The following is a 24113-nucleotide window of genomic DNA, read 5'->3' as shown; positions in this document are numbered from 1 at the left end:
AGAAATTACTCTAGTGAAGTGCAGGAACTATTGTTGAGCTCTTTAATATGGTGGAGGTTGTGAGAATTGAGCTTTAATCTTTAGTGTTTAAAAGCCGTGAAATAGAAAGCATAGGAGAAGCCCAGGAATCTTTCTCCACTAAAAACAAAGAAGTCAGGAAAGTGAAGAGTAACCAGGACAGCTCTCAGAAATGCCTGCTGACTGAGGCTAAGTGCTGTTGTTCACACGGCTGCAGTCTTAGTGAGCTGCAGGGTCCAGACTGAGCTGCAGGGCAAGCTAGCTTCTCAGACAGCCACATGTGGCAACGGCTCGTTTCTACACACAGCAGCCTGCTGAAGCAGAGGCGTTCTGTGATTCAAACGTAAAATATTTCTGCACACATGGGAAACATTTTTCTTCTGCTATTTTTAAACTATAAAACATACCTGATGGCAGAGGAAAACAAAAAATGTACAGAATTAAAATTATACACATAAGTTACATGGTTTTTATAAATGCTGTAGCTTTTGTGAGATCTGAGAATGAAAGAAATGTTTCCATTTTATCATTTTATTTAGTGTATGAGTGTGTGTACACGTGTATGTGTGTACACGTGTGTGTATGTGTGTACACATGCATGCTCCACGACAGCCTTTAGAAGCCGAAATAACTGTTTTCTCCTACCATGTGGGTCCTTAGGAATAAACTGGGGTTGTCGAGCTTGGCAGCAGGCACTTTTGCCCACTGAGCCGTCTCACTGTCCCTGGAAGTATAGTTTATAAGCTCACCACATGCCTGCCTCCAAGCATCAACTACCTCAAGCCACAGCTCATTTATTAGTCCTGTAAGCTGCTTGCTGACTGCTAAGATGTTGCTCTCTCTGACAGCATGACTGAGCTGGACAAAGAGATCAGCACCCTGAGGAGTGGCCTGAAAGCTGTAGAGATGGTGAGTACCTGCTTCACTACCTCACTGTTGTGCAGGCCTCGAGTACAAGCTCGCCCTTGGCATGTGCTCTGCCCAGGAGAAATACGATTCTGTACGAGTGACCAGAAAAAAGCAGGCACCAGCTATACCCAGTGTAGAAACTCAGTTTCATGCAGCCAAATGTGCTGAGTGGCTCCCTGCAGTGGGAGCTGGAAGTGGGTGAGGAGGGCCACCAATTCAACCCTGGAGGTAGGCCTCAGAATAAGTGGACCAGGTGAGGCCATCTTCCATTTCCATGTTCTTTGACTGTTTGATGTGATGCTCCACAGGCTGATGGGAACCTCTCTACTTCTGAACTGGTCCTCTGGGGAAGCTTCACCAAACACACACTTGAGCACAGCATATTGTATCCAAGGAACAAGGTCATAGTGACCCAGAGTCCTTGCTTTCCAATGCTGCAATAATGAGAGCAGCCAGTTCCCTCAGCAGGACCCTGTCTAGATAAGCGTGGTGATCAAAGAGGACTTGATGAAAGGGCTGGATTGAGGCTAGCCTGGACGTGTGTGATTGACTAACACGTCCTGGACTCCTGTTATGGCTTAGAAGCAGGATGGTGTGGAAAGGTACATAGGAGCAGGGCTGCCTAGGTACAGAAGATAAAAGGGAACTACAGGAATGTGGAGAAGATAGGGAGGAGTCAGAAGAATGTAGCACAGCCACACTGGGACGCCACCATAGGAGTATCTACATGGATGGGGCTGCCAGGGAACGAGATGAGAACCACCCCTCATCCCTGCCCAGTCAGGTATGTCTGTACTGGGTGAGGTTACTGATTCAGAAGCAGTCTGAAATTTGCCCTTCCCTTAAATACCTTGCAGGTAATTTATTGCCAAATGCCAAGATACCCTCCTTTCTCTTGTTTTAATCACAAAACTATATCCTAGACACTGTTGAACTCCTTGAAAACATAGTACTAATAAAATTTTAATTTTTTCCACTAAGATTCAGGTGCATGTTTTTGAGGAGTTGGGGACTGAGGGAGAGAGGGAAATAAAGGAATTGTATTATGAACACCCAGACATTTCTCCGTGGATTTTTAGAAGGTCTAGTGTCCTAATTGTGTCCATGTGTCTCTTAATTGTGCTTTGTCCAGTCAGTGATGCTGTGTGAAGTGTCAGAGATAAATCTGGATACAGTGATGGGTTGGATAATGACATCCTCTAAGATAGTTCACCAACCCTACACCAGCACAACACACCCCCCCGTGTGTGTGTGTGTGTGTGTGTGTGTGTGTGTGTGTGTGTATGTGTGTGTGTATGTGTGTGTGTGTATGTGTGTGTGTGTATGTGTGTGTGTGTGTGTGTGTGTGTGTGTATACACATTTATACCAAGGTACTAAAACTGTGATGATATCTTCAGTCAGAGATGGCTCCATAGTTTGAGTCTCTGCTTCTGCCATTTCATTTAGTCTGCCATTAAGAACAGCATCAGTAGACTGGGTCAGAACCCATAGCCTGTGAGTTCTCCTTCTGAACAGTGTCTCTGCCAAAGCAGGTGCAGGAAAGTCCCATGCCCCTCAGCCAGTCTGCTGCACAGATATTGCTAGGACTGGGGCAGGCAGCCTGAGCTCAAATTCTGCTCCCGTCACTGATCAACTCCCTGACTTTTTGAGCAAAGAATTAAAGTCCTCTAAGCTCCATGTGTCTGCAGTGGGACAACAGTGCTGGGGAACTGTAGCTGTTAAGAATGTGTTTTGAAATGGCTGGACTTCATGACTGAAATTTTACTTCAGTCCTCTGTGTGGTCATCACCATGGTAGTGGAGAACACGGGAAATGAACAAAAGATTCATTCTCCTACCTGCCTATTCACCAAGACCCATTATTGGTGTGGACAGGAAGCAAGAAGGGGGATGAACCTGTCACCAAGAGCTACAGCTGCAGTTCTGCTGACCTAGATACCATGGTTTAGAAAATAAATAGAATTAGTAGATGATGAAGGAGAGAACAAAAACAGAAAAACCAAACAAAATGAAGAAGAAAAATCAAGACACCGAAATTCTGAACCAGATCATCGGCCAGCAGGCTCAGCCTCATAAATACTTTGAATCCTACTGTTTGGGTTCTGTTTATTTTAACCAAGTATTTATTTGCTTCTAAAGCCAGAGTGAGAAATCACCTTGGTTAAAATCTCAGAAAATTAAGTCGCTGTTTTCAGATATGTCTACACACATGGGTGTGTCCTTGGTATGGAGAGGAAGGGTAGGTTAGTGAACTGATCTGAGAGCTTTCAGATGATGAGCTTGCTCTCCGATCTCTTCAACTTGAGTCTTGTGGAATGAGAGAAAAGGTGTGCACAAGTGAAACCTCACCATCACCACCCGCTTTCTGTGTTTCAGGAGCTGGAGTACCAGAAGTCTCAGCCCCCACAGCCTGGAGACAAGTTCGTGTCTGTTGTCAGCCAGTTCATCACCCTGGCTACCTTCAGCTTCTCTGATGTTGAAGAGCTTCTAGCAGAAGCTAAAGAGCTGGTACATTTCCCTGTGCACTTGCTCGTGTGGTCCTTCTGCCCTGAGCTTTTGTGTGGTGCTAAAGGACAGCAGCCCATTTGGGAAGAAGCAAGAGTAGTATTTGAACACCATGGTCAGGAAATGCAGAAGCAGATAATGTCTTCCAGATCCGGTTGTTCTGTGGAACAGTTGTATTTTCATCTAGAGGGTAGCCCTTGGTATCTAACTGGCCTGTGCTGCTTTTTGGTTAGCAAGACCTTGCAGGTTGGAATGGTTGCACCTTTGCCTTGGTTGCCATGGATTGACATGTTCATCTCTGGAAGCAGATTTAGTGAAGAGAGCTAGGAGCAGGTGTGACCAAGGCCACATATATCTGTGTAGGATGTTTATCTCAAGGGGACCAAGGCCAATATGCAGATCGTATCAACAGTGATGCATCTCACTTCACAGCATCCTTACAAAGGAACATTATTTTAGTAAGACATTTTGTTGTGATACTTTCCATTTAAGATTTGTTTTCTTGTATGAGAAAGGCTTTTTTGGGCTAATAACCAACACTTCTAAGCATGCTCTCTTGTTATATCTTCCCTTGGGGAGCTTCTCACTATTCATAGATGATATTAGGTTTATTTCCCACCACAGAATTCTACACAGTTCATCTCTAAGTTTGATTTTTGTTGCTGTGCTAAATGAAATGACCAACAGCAGCTTTGAGAGGAAGGGATTTATTTGGCTTCCATGCCCCAATCGCAGTCCATCATGAGGGAAGTCGGGTAAGACTCAAGGCTGGAATTGCAGCATGGAGGAGTGCTGCTTGCAGGCTTGTTCCCCATGGCTTGCTCAGCCTGCTTCTTCATTCAATCCAGGACCGCCTGCCCAAAGGTGGGCTGAGCTCTCCAACATCAAATTAATCAAGAAGATGCTACACAGACTTGCCCACGGGCCTCTCTGTTGTAGAAGTTCCTCAGCTGATGTTCCACTCTCCCCAGACATGTCTAGCTTTGTATCAAGTTGACAGTAACCAGTACGATCTTTCACCATAATCCTTTTGCTTAAGCCTCTCCTTCAAACCTGACTACTAGGCATCGTTTTCAGTGGTCAGGTTGAGTTATTTGCTATAGATGACAGCTCAAGTTCACAGGGTATGTTCACAAACATCAGCTAATTTCATTCAATACTACCTTCCAGCCATACCAAGAAACAAGGAGACAGCATGTCCCACAGAGCCGCTATTAGCAATCCAACTCCGACATACCACAGTGAGATCAAGAAAAATAATATCCATAAGGTGTGGTCCAAACCACCACCATGAGATTCTTATCCATTGTTGTGTGTGTAAAAGAAGGAACCCCTGCCCACTTCATCACAGGGCTGAAACACAGAATCATAGGGTTATCTTTTTCTTTTTTTTTTTTTTTTAACACACATGCAAAAAACTCTGTGGTTTTGTGTGTGGGAACATTAATCTGGCTTGAGGTTCCTTCAGATTTCTAAAACTAAAATATATATGACTTCATCATCACTAGAATTCCGAGATCATCCATGTTGGTTTAAAGTGCACGAACTTGAATATTTGAGAAGCCCAGCTGCAGACTGTTTATTGCTGCTTTGTTCATACCAGAACTTTTAGAGATCAGCTTAGAAAACCATGAATCAAGCTAGATTACTCTAATGTGGTGTGTGAAGAATGTTATGTTTTTCCCTAAAGAGTTCTGTTTTATAATAGAATATTTCCAAATAAGTAAAACATTGAGAACAGCTCTACATTAAGAGAAAATAGTTGGGAGAAAAAAAAAAAAAAAGGGTTTAAAATCTGAGAGCCAGTGAGATGTCTCAGTGGGTAAAACCACTTTTCATGCAAACCTGATGACCTAAGTTCCATCCTGGTACCCACCAGGAGGAGAGAAGTGACTCTAAAAGTTGACCTTTGACCTCCACTGCACAAATGCACCCGAACATTTACATGTATGCACACATAATAACTAAAGTTAAAATGTAATTATAAAATATCTAAAATATACATGTCTTAGTCAAATTTGTTATATATAAAAACACAGTAAACATTCTTTAGCATGTATAATATTACTATAATCCCAGAAGCCTTAATAACGTAAGTAATGCAGGTAACACAAGAAAAATCAAGTCAATTAGAAACCATGGACTTGAAGATGACATACAAACTTACTGTGGTCTGAATCTGAAGAAAATAGAAGGTCGGATCAGAAAGTAGTTGACTAGTGAAAGAAAGAGAATTCTGTGAAGTCTGGAGCCTGATCTCTGAGCTGGGCCATGCAGGGCCAGCAGCATTGGGGCCTTACCCTGGGAACAGGGTGCTAACAGTAATGGCGTCACCCTTGGGTTGTCCTGGTAAGCTGAGACTCCTTAGGAAAGCCAGCTCTCTAAGTTAGAAAAGAAAGGCCTCAGAGAACCAAAAATAGTTAAGAGATTTAAAGAGAAACTGCACGTACTGTTTTATTGGTATATAGTTTTTTAAATTTTTAAAATTATCCCTAACTTTGTATTTGTCCACTTTGAAAAAGAGACATTAAAAATATTTCTGAGTGGTAGGATTGGCTAAAGTACTGTCAGCCACAGGCTCCAGATGATAATAATGAGTCCACAGTCAGTTGTCATTTCCTAATTAGAGCTTGGGGGGGGGCACTAAAGACAGTATTAACATTATTTATAGGTAGGAGAAAGCAGCTAAGTCTTCGAGCCCCATTTGTTTTTCCATGTTCCCCATGTGGCCCCAATAAGTGGAATTAAACTGCTTCAAAGGAAAACTTAAAGCACCAGATTTCCAGCCCCTGCAGTGCTTTGCTGTTCGTCTCTGTCTTGGGTTTCCTGCTCCACAATATTTTGCCTTCCTGTTTACTATTGTTTAGTTAACACAAAGTTGTATGAGATCATAAGTGTTCAGTAAAATGAAGCGGGCAGGAATCGTGGCTTCCGAATCAGGGAGTGTCCGTGTCTGGCTCTGGAAACAAGTAGGTGCTTGCAGCAGCTGGAGGTAAATGATGGGCTGGCCAAAGCCGGTCAGCTGGAACTGCGCTCTCCGCCTTCTCTGGAGAATTCGGTTTGACTATGGGCTCGGTTCTCTTGGAACACTGAATTTCTCTTTTAAATCTTTTTCTCCAGTTCACTAGAGCAGTGAAGCACTTTGGGGAAGAGGCTGGCAAAATCCAGCCAGATGAGTTCTTTGGGATCTTTGATCAGTTTCTTCAGGCCGTGGCAGAAGCGAAACAGGAAAATGAGAACATGAGGAAAAGGAAGGAGGAAGAGGAGCGGCGGGCTCGGCTGGAAGCCCAGGTGAGAGGTGCTCTGTCAGTAGCCCTCCTGGCAGGCCTGCGGCCACAGCCCAAGCTCAGGGTGCAGTGGGTCTTTCCCCTTTGTGTTCCACGTGACAGACTGACATACGTGTGCTCCAGCATCCAGCTGTGACCCAGACCCAGGCCCTGTGTTCCCATAGCACTGGCAAGGAGGGGAAAACCCTGTGTTCTAGAGGGCTGCAGGTCGCTCCGAGCCACTCCACGGTTCCCTTGAGCAGTTTGGCAGCTTCTTTCCAAAGGCTGAAAAGGTCGAGCCGCATCCTGCACATTTATCTCCTTAGATATTACCTTCAAGAAATGATCATAAATTTGCAAAAGGACATTAGCATCCTTTGTAATTGCCATAAATGATCAATTTACTGCCTCAAATGCAAAAAAAAAAAAAAAAAAAAAAAAGGACTGTAGTGGAGCTTACCTAGAAGTTGGTAAGTGTTGTTTTTTCACTGCCCACTGCTTTGGCAGTCAGCCCTCATGTCACACATACAGGTTAGGTTAGCAGCCATATGTGTGAAGCTGAACATGGCTTCACATAAAAGATTTATTCCCTCCCGTGACCCAGAAGTCTTCCCTCTATGCTGAAAACAAAGTACACTCTAACCCTAAGAGGACTTTTTCTATGCACAGCTCAAAGAGCAGCGGGAGAGGGAGCGGAAGATGAGAAAGGCCAAGGAGAGCAGTGAAGAGAGCGGAGAGTTTGACGACCTGGTCTCAGCGTTGCGCTCAGGAGAGGTGTTCGACAAAGACCTTTCAAAACTCAAACGGAACCGGAAACGCATTTCCAACCAGGTGACGGACAGCAGCCGGGAGCGACCAATCACAAAGCTTAATTTTTAGTTTCCTTGCATCCTTTCCTAGAAAGCGCCGTAGCAGCCCTTTGGAGTGACTAGAACTTTCCATGACACTGCCTTGCGATCCAAAACAATGGCAATTTCTTCTCTCATCTGTGAGTGAAGGTGTGAATGTGTGTGTGTAAATGTATGTGTATATATGTGAAAATGTACATAGAAGTCTTAAGTGTTGTCCGGGGACCTATGTGTATGCTTAAAAAGTTCATGTTAATATGTGCGCCCAGAAACTCTTTGTGTATGCATTCATATTGAGTGGGGTTCATTTTTTTTCCCTGAACACCATGCCTGTTCAAAAGCACAATACTCTCTCCTGAAACAGATAACAGACATTCCTTTAAGGGGGTGGGGGGTGGGGAAGAAAAAAAGGAAGCTTAAAAAAAAAAAGGCTTGTCTTGTGAAGTATTTTTGGTTCCCGAGGTTGGTGTAGTGAGCCGATTTTCACTGTAGAAATGGAGTTGGGAAGCCGACCGGGGCGAGCTCAGCGGTTGTGGGCTAGGCCCGCCCGCCCGCCCGCCCGCCCCCCAGCACTGACTGACTTAGCGGAACAGCTCCAAGGTTCCGCTGCTGCTGTTGGGGTACACTCTTGTCTGGGGTACAAACGTCTGTTGAGAACATCTTGCACACATTCATATCATGTAGAATGTTAATCACACTTCGCTTATATATTTAAAACTTGAACACCATTTCCCCCCTAATTTCATCAATTTTTCTGCCAAGTGCTCTTGATGACTTCTTTTATTGGTTTTGTTACTTTGAAAACACACTTTCCAAGTGATGCCGCCTAGATCCTGGTTAAGAGCCAGAATTGCCAGAGCCTTCTCATTGACCTAACAATACAGATCTGTAGACCTGACAAATGAAATTCCCCACTCGAGACTTAGTGGAAGAACTCCCTGAAGACTCTTCTTAAAGGCATAGGGGTGCCTTGGGGTGTCTTCTGTCTTCTGTATAGGCCACGCTGCATGTCCTTGGATAAAGGACTCTCATATGGACACGAACCGTCAACAGTATCTACAGGGATGCTCAGATCTATTTATCTCAAAGAATATTTGAAGTGATCTCTGTTACGTGTTGTCATTTTAAACTGTGTGTCAGTGACGCTACCTGTACAATTTCAGTCCAAAAAAATAAAGCTCTCAGGGAGAAATGATTTTTTTTAAAAAAATGAGCAGTAGAGAATAAAATATGGACGCTTACCACTGAGCTGCCAACTCCTAGTGTCCTTAAATTATATGGTATGTAAAGAGGACTGTTACTATGGTTTTCTTTTGCTTTATTTATTTGTAGTCGGGTGTGGGGAGGGACTAGCGTTTTCTCTTTGTTTTCCATCTATCCTTTTGTGGTTGGGTTTCCTGTGGAGAGAGTAGTTTTTCCTATTGCACTACAATATTATTTACTCACTAAATTGAGTTTTGTAGTCAAGTATCAAATATTTATTAAGCACTTACTATGTACCAGGCATAGTAGAGCTATAGTGGTAAGCAAGACAGAGTCCCTACCCACCAAGGAGTTCACATCCTCAACGGGGTTTCCGGGGACGGTAGAATACCAGTGTGCACAGTACACAGGAACCATACTATTTAAGAAATAATCTGTATAAACTGTAATGTTCAGTGCAGATGGCAAGGGACCTGTGCTGTGTAAAAGCTATAAAAACACTGCTCCAAGAGCTGTCCAGACCTGTGGCTTTTCTCTTTTTGTTTTTCTTCATCACAAACTTAGCGACCTTTCTCTACCTATTATGTGGAAGCAGATGGCTCTTATCTAAGACAGTCACAGGTACAAAGCAGAGCTGACTCTCCCAGCCCCGAGCTAAGCACAGTCTGCAAGCATCCTGGCTGTGGTGCTGATAGAGACGAGGCCCGGGCCAGCCTGGAGAGGAGGAGGAGCGGGGTGGAGTGATGGATTTCACTGTTCCTGATCTAAAGTGCCTCTTTGTATATTCTTTTCTATTGCTAGCAGGAAAAGTTTGGTCCAGCTCAGTTTTGGAACTGTGGAGAGAGACTCACAACAGAGAGCAAGTCTGTGTCGCATGTCCCCTTGCCCCTCCTAAAATCATCCTCACTTCCTTGTAGCCCTTCTGGTAGGCCACCTTTGCCATTCCCAGCTTTTGGTTTATTTTCCTAAGGACTGTGTGCAGGTAACTTCATGTGCCATTGTTACAAACAAACAAAAATCGACTTTTAGACTGGTGCTGGTGTAAGTAGCTACTTTTCTCTCTTGAGTATGTATTTTAAAAATTTTTTTTAAATAATGCCAAAAAAAGAAAAGCATTATAATTTTTAAACTTAATTGTCTCGTATCTTCTTAGCTCAGTAGCTGGAACCACTTAGTCTTTAGGTGCAAGACTGTTGTTATAGAACTAAGAAAAATAAAGATGTCGTGTGTGCTATGAGACTGTACATTTTTTAAATAGCAATATGCAATAAAGATGACTTCACTGGGTGTACAGATGTGTTTTCTATGTATTATTAAAGTGGCAAGGTTAAACTTCTTGTGCACTCTACCATTGAATTTAAATGTAGCAAATCAATCCATGAATCAGAACTGTGTATGTATTTTTAAATGTGCTTACCCTGGAGCTAAAGGTCCCTGGTGCAGCTGCGTTTCATATGTTTAGACTACACTGCTAACTTTTTCTGTACTTGGTTTATGTGGCACATGTGGCTGCTGAGTTAGGTGTGGTGGAGCTTCCAACTCCAGCATCAACACCTGTGTCGTGGTGAAACATCCCTGATGTGCATCAGTATGAGGGATGCCACCTGCATGGAGGAAGACATCCCGTAGGCTCCTTTCACCTTGATCCAGTTTGAAGTCAAGCTGAAAACATCCATCAAGCCCACCATACTCTGACCTTCCTGATATTTGGACTCAGTGTTCTGATTACTGCCACCAGCTTTGTTTGCCATTAAGTTACAGGGTAACTGCTCAGTACCTAAAACTGCTCTCCACTGCTGGAGTTCAGACAAAGAGACATCTGCAGGTCAGACCGCCCATCCTGCAAAGCAAGTACACCGGTGCCTCCTATCTGTAAGTGAGTGTGGAGCTACATACAGAACCACACAGAGCTTGCCCTTGATACATGGTTGGAGACATAACAAGATGTGAAGACTTCAGATCATTATAGTCAGTTCAGTCTTCACTCACCCAACCATAGCAGTAGCTGGGAAGACCATCACTTCTAGCAGAGGCACATCATGTGACCCATCTAGAACTTTGCCCTTTTTCTGCAGCCTGATGTGGATTTATTTATATGCAGTAAATTGGATATCATGTGAGGGTGTGTATGTTCAATGTTGTGTGAACACCTTTGTTTACACTTATATGGGCATGCATATGGAGTCCTGAAGTTGACTTGGGATATTAATCAATTCCTACCATATTGAGGCTGTCACCAAACCCAGAGCTCGCCAATTCCAGCTTGCTGATTCTGGCTAGCCTAACTTACTAGTTTATTTAGGGGAATTTTATTTCTACTTCCTGAGTGCTGGAGTTGTAGATCGCCACAATACCTGCCCTGTTTTTCCATGGATTCTGGGAATCTTCATTCCAGTCTCTGTACTTTCAAGGGAGGAGCCATCTCTCCAAGCCAGTTTGGGCACATGGGTTTGGTCATAATCATTCCAAAGGCCAGATGCTGGAAGGGAAAACTTTCAGATATTTCCATCAGGTGGAGACTACAGGAAACGCTGGAGGCTGGGCAGCTTCTTGGTGGGTAGTTGAGTAGATGCCAGCTTTGTGGTATTTGGGGTAATGGACCTGGATCATGTATAGGTTCTGATTACTGAGATCTGCTTATTACATTGTATTTATATTGTGTTACATCTCTATATCTGTATGGTCCCTCCCAATAATATGAACTTTGCTTAAGCTTAAAATCTTTTTGAGGGGACTAGATAAAATAGCTTGCTGGTTAAGAGCACTTATTGCAGAGGAACCAGTAATTCTACCTCTGGGTATATAAACTATATAAAAAAAAATACATTCACAAGAAAAGAAACAATAATGATATGTATACTGGGGCTTGAGAGATTGCTCAGTGGTTGCAAGCACTCATTGCTCTTGCAGAAGATCTTGGTTCAATTCCTAGCACCCATATGGTGGCTCACAACCATCTGTAACTCCAGTTCCAGGGGATAGAACACCTCTCCCTGACCTCTTAGGTACCTTGTACACATGTGATACACAGACAGGGACTTGCAAGGAAAATGCTCATACACATAAAATAAATGTTTTGAAATTATCTGGACAGTGAAGAAAAATGCCCTACCTACCCTTTGAACTCTTCCCTGGCATTTTTGTTTATCAGGGTTTTTTTTTTTTTTAACTCAACTGTGTTTCCGTGGTAACAAACAAACAATATGAGCACAGACAAAGGTTTCTTTTTCTTTTTCTTTTTCTTTTTTTTCTTTTTCTGAGAAGGCCTCTCTATGTCAAAGTTTTCTTCAAAGCTCATGCCAGCCTTAAGTTTAAGATTTTGAGGGACTGGATAAAGAGCTTGGTGGTTAAGAGCACTTATTGCAGAGGAACCAGTAATTCTACCTCTCGGTATCTAAACTGTAAAAAAAAAAAAAAAAAAAAAAAAAAAAAAAAAAAAAAAAAAAAAAAAAAAAAAAAAAACCATTCACAAGAAAAGAAACAATAATGATATGTACACTGAGGCTTGAGAGATTGCTCAGTGGTTGAGATCAGTTGTCCTGTCTCAACCTGCTGAGCAAATGAAATCTGTATTTTTATCAAACTTTGATAGGTTCAGGGTTTGATTCAGGGAAAATAAACAGTTCCTAAGTAGAGATGGGTTTGTTCATGTTACTTGGTGGTGTTAAAATTCCTTCTCAGAGGGGATGCCATAAGGAACATCTACCCCTTCTCCTCAGAGACCCACAGCCAACACCTACCACTTCTAAATTCCAAAGGATAAGCAGAGGCACCATTTTGTTCAAGTTCACTCTGGAGACTCAATGAGTGTATAGGGTACACATACAGTGAGGAGTGACTTTTCCCCATTGATGAGATGAAACTCTTTTCCTACTCTCTAGTCTCCTTCAGCCAATAATACTGCCCTACCAACCTTGCCATGTGAATTAAGGCTGAGTTGCGATACAATAGGGGGTAGGGCGCAGCTGGATACCCAGGTGAGAGTGGCCCTCCTAACCTCCATGAGAGGGTATAAACCAGTATGTTTTACCTTCCCAATGCTGTAATCCTTTAATACACTTTCTCATGTGGTGACTCCCCAGCCGTCAACTTATTTTGTTGCTACTTTATAACTGCAGTTTTACTACTGTTATGAACTGTGAGGTAGATATCTGTTATGCGGGATCTCTGATATGCAACCCCTACTGGAGACCCAGAAGTTGAGAACAGCCTAATAGTCAACAAGTCTAGCTGGGATGGTCCTTTTGCAAGTGTGTTCAGTGAGCTCCCCAAGATGGTGGTGGCTTTGCTCAGAGGACAGTCACACTCAATGCTTATGTTAATTTGTTCTCTACCTCCCTGTGTGGCTGCTCTAGGAGGCTGAAGGAAGTAGATTAATAACACTTCTTTCCAGTGCCACTTACCCAGCTCGTTTATATACCCATAAATTTGGACCTTTCTGTGACACAGAAATCTACAACCCCTTGTGACAGGGAGCGTTTAGTTAATGTCCTCACCCCTGCCTCCAGGGTAGAGAAATATTCCAAGTCTGATCATCTTGGGCTTGTCCATTCCAGAATTGGAGGTGGTTCCCGGAGAGGATGCTAGACAGAGTCTCCAAAAAGACTACTATGAAGGAAAGAGGGTACTTTTAAAAAGAGAGCCAGACTACAGGACACCAGGCTAATAATCCACAAAAGTTCATTTCCCAATGTACCAGGTATAAACACGTAGAGTTTGAAAGGCAATGTATAACCCATTCATATAAGTACCTCCAAAAATGAAACACAGTCTATAGACAGAGATCTAACAAAATATCCGTGAGATTGGGGGGGTGGGGGGGGCGACGGAATAAACTGGCAGAAGAAACTGAAAACCAAAGGGTAAGATATTTCACGTTTGCAGAAAGTTCAGTCTTTGCATACCCAGGCTTCCCAACTTGATTGATAGATTCGATAGATAGAATTTCAACCAAAATTCAATAATTTACTCTGTCCAGCAAGTCCAGTGTTTGACATTTTTATATCACATCATTTACAAACCCCATGCTTAAAAATTGCACAATCATGTTAGAAGAAAACATGGTTATATTTTAAGTGAGTTTATTTTGTGATGGGCCATATTCATAGTCCTCATGTGGCACCAGGGGATTGGACACACCTAGAAGAGACCAGAAACCCCTAAGAGCCAACACAGTATTGAAGGAGAGCAAAGCTGGGACCTTGGAAGAGATTGGTGAGTAGGAAGCAGAGACACAGAAGCCACTTAAGATTGGCAGCTGCCGATTGACAAAGGGAGCCAAGGTTACACAATGCAACAGATGCCCCAGGCACAGAGCACAGTGCATCCTCCTCCAAAGGAAAAGAAAAGTGAGCAACAGACCCAAATGCAAAACAACTAAGAAAAGCTGGAGGGAAAGAAAATCTGGCTTGAGTTTAGTTTTGATGACCAGCAAAAACATAATCTATGAAAGAAACAAAAATCCAAACTTTCTGGGCCAGCTATCCAGCCAGCTCAGCTGCAGAGCTCCCCCTTAGCATGCCCCAGGCCATGAGTTTGAGGCCCCAGCAACTCCAAAAGAAGGGAGGAAGGAAAAACTTCTGCTCTGTGAAAAACAGTCAAGAGAATGGAACTCTGTGCCATAGCCTAGTAGAAAGTTATTCAACTGACATCAGGTAAAGGGCTGTTACCCAGGATGTAAAGAAACCCCTTAAAACTCAGCAACCACAAGTGAACCAAAGCCCTGGACACCTCACAGAAAAACCAGCTATGAGAAAATGACCCACACTGGTATCAAGAGAAAAAAAAATGCAGATTCAAAGCGATGAGATACCACCACACCCTAGAGTGGCCAAAACCCAGAGGGGACAACACCAAATGCTGGCTGGGACACAGAGCAACCAGAACTCTCATCCACTGATGAGGAAATGCAAATGGCATGGATCCTTTGGAGAACAGATGGGCATTTCTTATGAGACTGTAGATTGTTTTTACTATAAAGCCCAAATGGCCTGAGAGTATAAGCCCATGCAAGAACCTACATACAGATCCTTAGAACAGCCTCATTAATAGTTTCCAAAACTCACAAGTCACCAAGATGCCTTTCAGTAAGTGAATAGTTACAGGAGCAGGTGATGATGAGAGATTACCCAGTGCCAAAAAAAGTATTTGAAGCCATCAAGCTGTAAAAAAAAAAAAAAAAAAAAAAAAAAAAAAAAAAACACATCAAGGAACACAGGTACACAGTGCTAAGCAACAAAAACCAATAAAATGGTCATATACTGTCTGGTGACATTTATGTGAGTTTGCGAAAAAAAATGGAAGCAATTTTTTAAAAAAATCAATGGTCACCAAATGGAGGGTAGAGCCAAGATCTTTAGATGTGACAATGTGCATGTAATAGTGCAAAGGCAGATGCACGTCAATAAAGGACCTGCAACCCAAGCATGGATGCCAATTTTTAGTGCAGGTAGCAATTTGTCAATGCAGACTCAGTGGTCCTTCTCTGGTGGGCTGCTGATGTGGGGGAAGATATGCTTTAGGAGCGGCAGGGAGTACACTGGGATCTCTGGTACTTTCTGTTCTGCTGCTAGCCTGAAAGTACTCTAAAACAGAAAGTGGACTTTCCAAAAGTAAGAAGTCCCCTGTGTGTGTGGCCAAGAAATATTCATGTCAAGTTCAAGCTTTGTATACCCAACCACCCACAGCAAGTCAGCAACTTGATTGGGTGATTTTTAAGCCCTTGATTTGCCTAGCTTATCCAAAAGCACAAAACCAATAGGACTACTCAGCAGGTAAAGGTGCTTGATTTCCATCTCTGGAACCCATGTGTTGGAAGGAGAGAACTGACTCCCCTGCCCCCCCCCAGCACCCCAACCCCCTAAACCCTGCCCTCCTGACCATGCAAGCATGCCATGACACTTGAGCATGTGTCCCCACCACGTGTGTGTGTGTGTGTGTGTGTGTGTGTGTGTGTGTGTGTGTGTGTGTATTGGCAGCAGGGGTATAGGGTAGATAGACAGACAGACAGATAAAACGTTTAAAAATATAAAGCCCAGCGCAGTAGCTGCTCAGCCCTCCTCGGCTGACACTTACACAGCTATTCTTCAAGACTTTGGCCCAATTATCCCATTGCTGAACTGTTTAGAAGCCAAAAGAAGAAAAGGCTGCCTCAGGTATGCCGGACACCCTCGGGCAGTTCAGTGTATAAATCTTTCAGATTTACAGTTTAAGGTAGGTTTTTCAAGTTGAAATTAGAAGACTTACAAGAAAACCCCTCAGTCCTTCCCTTCTTCCCTTTCTTTCTCTCCTTTCCTTTGTCCTTTCCTCCCTCCCTCTATCCCTTTCTTCCTGCCTCCTTTTTCCCCTCCTGTTTTCTCTCCTTTCCCTCCCACTCCCCTCCCTTCCTGGCTTCATTAGTGACTCTACATCAGAAAGCCTCAGTATGACCTTTGTGGAAAACCATCTTTAACTGCTGCCTTGAATGTGAGCTGTTTGACCCTGAAGCCAAGCTGCTCTGTGACCTGACATTTTTATGGTGGGGTTAGAGTACAAGTCGTCCCCCATGAGGAGTCACACCAGCACTGTGCTAAAGGACATTGATTGGCTTTTCCCTCCCTAGGTGGTGGCGAGGAGACCCTTACTCTCTGGAGCTACCTATACTTACTAAGGACAGGCCACCAAAGGCTGCACCTCCTTCCCATCGGCCTAGTCCATTCCCTTGCACCAACGACTCAACAACACACAGCACCCAAGAGCTGAGTTCTAGAATTTTCTCTGTTACTGTCAGACATGAGCAGTGAAACTATATCAGTTCCTCAAGCACCATTGCTTTCCATCCTGGAAGCCTGAAAGAGCAGTTCTGAAAGTTCCTGCAAGATGCTGTCTCCCCACCTCTGAGGCCTGTAACCCTTGGGTCCTGGGAAGTCACAGCAGGCAAAGTTCTAACTGGAACTAAACAAACCATTCTGGTTGTGCTGTTTGTCAGGCACAGCTATGAAACCTGGCTTCTTGCCCTGTGTTTGTGAAGGGAAGGATGGAAGGGCGATTACTGAGAGCATGTGACCTTTCAGCAGCGATGAGGCTTACTGCAGGGTTCCTGTTATTAGACCACAGTAGTGACATTGATCCTTGGGGCCCACCTGGACTTCACGAAAAGCACATACAGGCATCCCATCACTAAGTCAATCTCATCATTAGCTTGATTCTTCCCCATGGAAGTCACTGCGGTGACCTGGGAAGAAAGTCGGTGGAAGCGTAGAAAGTGGCCAGTGAAGTCACTGGACAGATTCACTGTTCTCCTCACTGGATGCCCCACATTGTAACTGGGCTTGGAGTATCCAGACTTCCAAGCTGAATGCTCCAAACTCAACACCCGTTATCATTATGGGGACTTAGTGACAGTTTGGATCAGCAATATTTTTTAAGGTTTGATATATATATATATATATATATATATATATATATATATATATATATATATGTATGTATGTATGTATGTATTGTGTATCTGTATGCCATGTGTCTGAGGGGGCCTGAGAGAGGGTATCAGAGCTCCTACAAACTGTGAGAGGCCAAATGTGGCTACTGGGAACTGAACTCAGGTTCTTTAGAAGAGCAAGTACTCTCAACTACTAGCCTTCTCTCCAGCCCTAGATGAGGATTCTTTAAAACAACTTTTTATTTGGATAAAATCTGACACAAAAAGTTGTAGAAACAACATAAAGGTCCCCCCATTTGCCTAGACACATGCTGTTAATATGCTATTATTTCATTTTAACATGTTATGTCTGTAACTACACATATATCATTTTCCTGGACCTTTTGAAATATACATTCACAAATAGAATGTAATTTCATTTCTGAGCACTCGAATATATATTTTCTGAAAGTGGAAATTCTTTACTGTAAAAGGCCCCTAGACCTTAGCACAACTGATATTGTCCATGTTAGAGGCACCATTCTGATCTTAGACCCCTACATGTAGGTCCTAACACCTGACAAAATAGAAACAAAGATCTAATCCATAGTTCCAGGAAACTGTAATGTTCTAAATGTACTGGCCTTGCTTTTTGGCCTCTATGGTTCTGCTTCTTGCTAACTATGCTTGCTAACTGAAGTGTAATCAGCAGGATGTAGTTTTGTACATATAAGACAAAGACCTGTAAGGTTTAGGGCTGCACGATTGAGCAAGTTCCCTGTACAGCTGCTGGCCAACAGTAAAGACTTTCTTTTCAGCTTTAAGAGTGTCTATGTGGTAGTCTTACCTCACAATGTTCTATTCCCTTGGGACTCTGGGGGAATTCCCTTTATTTGTATTTTTTTTTTTTTCCGAGACAGGGTTTCTCTGTGTAGCCCTGGCTGTCCTGGAACTCACTCTGTAGACCAGGCTGGCCTCGAACTCAGAAATCCACCTGTCTCTGCCTCTCAAGTGCTGGGATTAAAGGCGTGCGCCACCACCGCCCGGTTTGGGAATTCCCTTTATGATGCTCTTTGTAGTGGACTATAGGTACCTCTTTTGACCATCACATGATCTCTAGCAGGGCCAGGCTTTTGTTTATTTGTTTTTCACTTCCTTTCTGGTCAAGGTGAGAAGTCCGCTTTTCTGATAGAGGGTCCACAGACAAGCACTACAGCAATTGCATATGCATGGTCTGTGTACACAGTGACTTTGCCCTTCCCCCAACAAAGTACTTCAGTTAAGATCTGAAGCTCAGCACTTTGTGCTGAAGTCCCTTGGCTGAGATACAGGCCCACATTGTCCAATACAAGGTGACAATTGCAGGCTCCAGCATACCTGATTGTACTCTGAATAAAACAGCTCCCATCTGGACAAAACAGCTCCTGTCTCATAGCCAGACATCTGTTAGGTTAGGTCTGATGAATTGGACTCCACCAGTCACTTTCTGGAAGTCATAGAGGGGCTCTGTCAGGTTCTTTTCTGGTAGTATGCAGTCTGGGTTTATATTGAAGTTTTACAGAATCAAAGATGGGACTTTGTCCAAGAGAAGTACTTGATAATGAGTTAGTGTGTTGGACATCCACCTCTCTGTGGTCGCCCTCCAGAGGGCCTCTATAGAGTGTTCCTATAGATTAGGAACAGTTCCTTGCCCAAGTCAGCTTGCCAGCTTACTTCACTAGCATGGCTGTAGCAGTAACTGCCCACAAATAAACTGGCAAGCTAGCATAAACACAATCAAGTCTTTTGGGTAGGCCTCTGGCCTCTTCCAGGGTCCCAGTGCCTAAGCAAAGACTCCCTTCAATACGTTGGGACTCACTCATATAGAAGTAGAAGATTTTCAGGAAGGTTAGGAATGGTGCCGAGATAAGGGCCTTCTTTAAGTCCTTGAAAGCTCTTTGTCAATTGTAGTGGCTGGGTGCCACCAGTACTAGTGTCTTAGCTACTAGCTCTGTGAACACAGTCTCCACAAGTAACAATAACCAACTGTCCCCAGAAGTTCCTGCACTTGTTTCTTTGTTTTAGGCATGGGAATCCCTAGGATGGCCAAGATTCAGCTCTGAGACAGTGTTTGACTCCTTCCAAGTTATGCCCCCCAAGTAGGAGACACAGGGTGTACATAGTTGGACTTTACTGGCTGAGACTCAGTACCTAAGACCTGTAGTTTCTCTAGCAGGACTTCAATGGTCTTCTTACTTGCATTCTCTGGTTTTGAAGCTATGAGTTCATCTACATATTGTAACAGGATTCTCCAGACACCTCTGCTGAAACGTTAGGAGAGCAGCACACAAGGCCTCACAAAGAGTGTGGGAAAGTTTTGAACACTTGTGGAAACCTAGTCCGTGTCAGTTGGCCTGTTAAACTTCCTTCACAATCAGTCTATTCTAAAACAACAATAGACTGGCTTCTAGGTGCCAATGGGAGGTAAAGAAAGCATCTTTAACCCCAGAATTGCATATTCTTGTTTTTCTGGTGGCAGGAGATTCAGAAAGATGTAGGAGTTAAGAACCAAAGGGTGAGTGGTTTCTATTCACTTTTTGATTTTGAGTTCCTGCATAGGTTGGTAGTCCTGAGTGTCCAGCTTTAGGATTGGGATCTGGAGAGTGTTATCAAGGGAAATGACAAAGGATGAGGACAAATGCTTCCTGTAGTCTGTTACTGTGTTTAGCAATCCTTTCTTGGCTTCCTAGCACAGAGGGTACTATTTGGCCAGTCCTGGAGTAGCAGTTTTTAGTAATTGGATGACAATTGGTGCTCTGTAGAACCAATCCTGGTAGGTTTTCCTCAGGGTATTGTTTTGAAAGTGCCCCAAAATGTAAGCATAGTTTTTTGGTATCAGAAATCTGAATGAATGAAAACCTATCCAACCTAAATGGAGACAGTCTCAATGCTCACCAAGAAACTACTCTGAGCATTGACTTCTAGGTTTAGACTGATTGCCCCTCACCCTGGGGTCTGACAATGGCTGGGCCTTCACCACCAAAGTTTCCCAAAATCTGCCATAAATGTTGACTGAACACTACATCGTGCCTATAGGCACAAAGCTCAGAAGAGTCAGAAAGGATAAATAAGATCTTAAAGGAAAATTTAAATATGTCCATGAGACAAGTGAAAATTGGGCCAACCTCCTACTGTTGCCTAAGGGCCAGGTGCATCCCATATTGGCAAGGTTTCTCTCCATTTGTAATGATGTTTGAGAGGCCTCCCCCTCTCCTCCCTAAGCTAAGAGATGTTCATAAGGTGGGGATTACTAACTATTCTCTTCTCAAGTCCTTACAAGCCCTACAAGAAGCCCAGAAGACTATTCATCAGAGAATTTGGGAGACCACGCCCTGGCCCATGTCTGAGCCTGTCCACAGTTCCAGCCTTACACATAAAGTAAAAAACGATCCTGACCCAGAACCTGGAGTCAAGATGAAAAGGCCTATACCCTGTGGTCCTCACTGTTCCTGTAGCGATGAAAGTCAACAGTGTCATTCTGTGGGTCCACCACACAAGGAGGCTATGGAGGACAACATTAGATACGTCATCACCAGGTCCTCCAACCTGCTAAAGGTAAAACTGACCCAGACCCTATGACTATGATTGTCCTGTTTTGTCTCCTTTGTCTCCCCATGGTAAAGACCCATAACCCCCATAAACCAAGACTCTGAGTATGAAAATTAAGAAAGACCAAAATTGGGAGCTCATAGCCAAGGTATCCACTGAAACCCAACCAGAAGTTGTTATTTTCCCCAGAAGTTGTTATTAACCATGGGATAAAGATCCAGAAAGCAAGGGAAGCCAGCCCTTCTGTGTTCAGGCTGCTAAAAGGAGTATATCAGTTCCTTAACCATTCTCAAGCAGACATAAGTAAAGGCTGCTGGCTATACCTAGACCACAAGCCCCCATATTATGTCAGGGTTAAAATTAAATTAACTAAACAATAAGCTTCACTTCTAATCCTGACAACTGTAAATAGGACCAACTGAAGGTGTATCTGGGGGACCTCCAAGGAAAGGGGACCTGCTTATTGTCACCAAGCTATCCCTAGATAATTCCCTCTAGGCAGATTCCTGTAGATATACAAAATAGGTTAATTCCAGAAACCATGGTCTGGTGTGTTTGCAGGCCCCAGGTACTACCTGCCTTGTTTGTACTAAGGGTTTAACCAAGTGTGCATCATCTGAATTGTGTGCACTGAAGGAAGCCCCACTTTTTTGTGAAAGACAGGGTTCCCCTAGATGTAGTTCTGGGCTTCTCCGTGTGCAGTGAGCCGTCCTCATTCTTATTCCTGTTAGTGTTGGACAGGCATCCCAGGCTCAGCTGTAGATGGACTTCATTGTGGGGAATAAAAACTTTAAAAAGCTTAGTGCTCAAATAGACACAGCCCTACGATACCTGGAAAATCTACTTCCACTGCAAATGCAGATAGACTTCTTAGCCGAGGTTGTCCCACAGAATCTCAGAGGCCAGGACCCCCTCATGAGACAAGGAGGTCTTTATGTGACACTGGGAAAACATGTGTTGCTTCTATGCCAACAAGTCAGGGGCAATTAAAGAAAGTTTAGCCATAATTGGGAAAAAAAAAAAAAAAAAAAACTTGAGAGAGAGAAAGAGACAGAGACAGGCAAAAAAAACAAAAAACAAACAAACAAAAAAAAAAACCTGACAACTGGCATCAGTTCTTTGTCCCTGGTCCCCTGGTTAACTACTGTACTTACAGACATTTCTGGGCCATTAACTCTTTCACTCCTAGTTCTCACTGTAGGACCATATATGCTCAACTGCCTACTTAACTATGTAAAACAAAGAGTAAATCCTGTTAAAGTGTCAATTTTGAGGGTATGATAAAATCCCCTGCCCCAAGATGAGTACACAATTTGATTCATGCTCATAGAACCACTAGGGAATGTAACAGGTTCCCAGCCCTTAGCACAACTGAAGCCATGTTAAAGGTACCATTCTGACATTAAAACCCAGCATGCAGGCCTGTGGGACCAAAGACCTAATCCACCAAAGACCTAGTCCATAGTTCTGGGAAAGTCCCCAAATGTGCTGACCTTGCTTTTTGGCTTCTGTGGTTCTGCCTTTTGCTAGCTGAAGTGTGACAACCAGGATGTTTTGTGCAAATAAAACAAAGAGCTATAAGCTCAGGGCTACATAATTTGGAAACATTCCCGGCAATAAAGACATTCTTTTCCGATTTGAGAGTGTCAGTGTGGTGGTCTCTGGGCTTATAACAGTACGTCTATCAACTTCATAAATGCACATCAATATTTCATCAGAGCACACCGTCAGTGTTCACGTTGTCAGCTGATGGGCGATGGGCTCCTCCTGTTCCTTCCCCTCAGAAAAGGATCCAAAATAGATGCTGCATCCCGTTGTCATAGTTCTTACGTCTCTTATGGTCTTTGGTTTTGCTCTCTTTTATGGTGCTGGTGATCTTGAGCCATAGTTCTCTGGTACAGAGAATAATCCCGCCCCCGACACACACACCGTCAACCATCTGTGTCTGACTGTGAGGAACATGTGACAGTTACCTTCCCTTGCAGAGGGACATCACAGATGGGATTAAGTTAAGGATCTTCAGGTAGCAAAATTAACTGTTCAGGTTCCCAAGGCAGGTCTGACACAGTCCATTACAAGAGTCCAAGAGATAACAACAGAGGGTGGACTCAGGTGACTGTTGTCTTGGAAGACGGAAGAAGTCATGAACCAAAGAATACAAAGTGTCCCTCCTGTACTTGGTTCCACTTTCCATGCTTTGTGTTTATCTGGTTTTTTTTTATTATTATTATTATTAAATTGAGATTTTGAGTTCTCAGCATCAGGATGTCCTAACCAGGGGCACACAGAGGTTCACTTATTCCTTGTGGTGGGGTAATTTTGGCCATTCAGTCATTTAATCAAACCCCTATATAGTTTGGGGGGGTTCTTTTCTTTTTTAAAAATTTATTTATTTATTTATTTATTTTATTATTATGTATACAGTGTTCTGCCTGCATGGATCCCTGCACACCAGGTGAGAGCAGTAGATCTCATTACAGATGGTTATAAGCCACCACGTGGTTTCTGGGAATTGAACTCAGGACCTCTGGAAGAGTAGCTAGGGCACTTAGCCCCTGAGCCATCTCTCCATGTGTTTCTTTGGTTTTTCTTTATAATTAATTAATGCTCTGCACTCACATGAAACTCCCCATCAGTGTAGCATCGGCAGATGGTCTTCATCTGAGCCAGGCTTTGATGATTGTTCAGCTCCAACACTTCACCTTCTCTAGGTCCTAGGATTCATTTATATCAGAACCCCCACCCACATTCTCCATCAATTTACCTGTTACTCATTTTTGCAATGGTTTATAACTTATCATTTAAGAATTTTTAAACCCCAAGCATCCCATATTTAGTAAGGATGCCCTCCATGCCCCTCCTCCTGCCAAGCTTGCACCTGTGTTCCTGGAATACCGTCCCACTACACTTTCTGCCCTAAATTTTTGGAATGTAAGGAAGCTTTCCAGGTTGACCTACCTTGCTGCAGCTACGGAGCCTGCCTGTTCTTCAAGACCATCTAAGGCGCTTTAATAGGAAATGGCAACATGAACTACTATTGTCTTTGCTGCTGATCATTCCCACAGAGTGAGAAATGTAGATGTGTGGATACACATAACACATGTGTACACAAATGTGTACACACACGTACATAAGAACCAAACAGTGAATTTAAATTCTGCATTAGAGGTGATCAAGAGCATGCTGAGCAGGTCAGGAAAGAACTAAGCAGCTGTAAGGAAACGTAGAGAAACGATGGTGAGGTGGATATGCTGAGGAGAACGTATGAACAACTGGCAGAAAATGGTAAGTCCAAAATATACATAATTATTCTTGAAGAAAAGTTTAAAAAAGTATTAACCAAAGATGCAAGGCTGAGACATGGTGTCCTATTTCTGT

The 24113-nt window shown here is 43.3% G+C and overlaps 2 protein-coding genes across 7 annotated transcripts in view; one reads left to right on the top strand and one right to left on the bottom strand.

Annotated features, from left to right (window-relative positions):
• The window catches only part of Daam1 (dishevelled associated activator of morphogenesis 1), a 162949-nt gene extending 152913 nt beyond the window's left edge, over positions 1-10036 (top strand). For 3 of the 6 annotated variants that reach the window (XM_076922039.1, XM_076922038.1, XM_076922035.1), the window contains 4 exons: positions 867-927; positions 3304-3435; positions 6553-6723; positions 7368-10036. In XM_076922039.1, coding sequence (XP_076778154.1) covers positions 867-927; positions 3304-3435; positions 6553-6723; positions 7368-7577 — 574 coding nt within the window. In that variant the 3' untranslated portion in view covers positions 7578-10036. The remainder of the gene's footprint in view (positions 1-866; positions 928-3303; positions 3436-6552; positions 6724-7367) is intronic. The other 3 variants (XM_076922036.1, XM_076922037.1, XM_076922034.1) reach the window with 2 other exon arrangements.
• The window catches only part of L3hypdh (trans-L-3-hydroxyproline dehydratase), a 642804-nt gene that overhangs the window by 537372 nt on the left and 81319 nt on the right, over positions 1-24113 (bottom strand). The window lies entirely within an intron of this gene.

This window comes from Arvicanthis niloticus, chromosome 23 (genome assembly GCF_011762505.2).
Source record: "Arvicanthis niloticus isolate mArvNil1 chromosome 23, mArvNil1.pat.X, whole genome shotgun sequence".
In the NCBI taxonomy this organism is placed as follows: domain Eukaryota; kingdom Metazoa; phylum Chordata; class Mammalia; order Rodentia; family Muridae; genus Arvicanthis; species Arvicanthis niloticus.
This window is presented reverse-complemented; position numbering and strand designations above follow the sequence as displayed.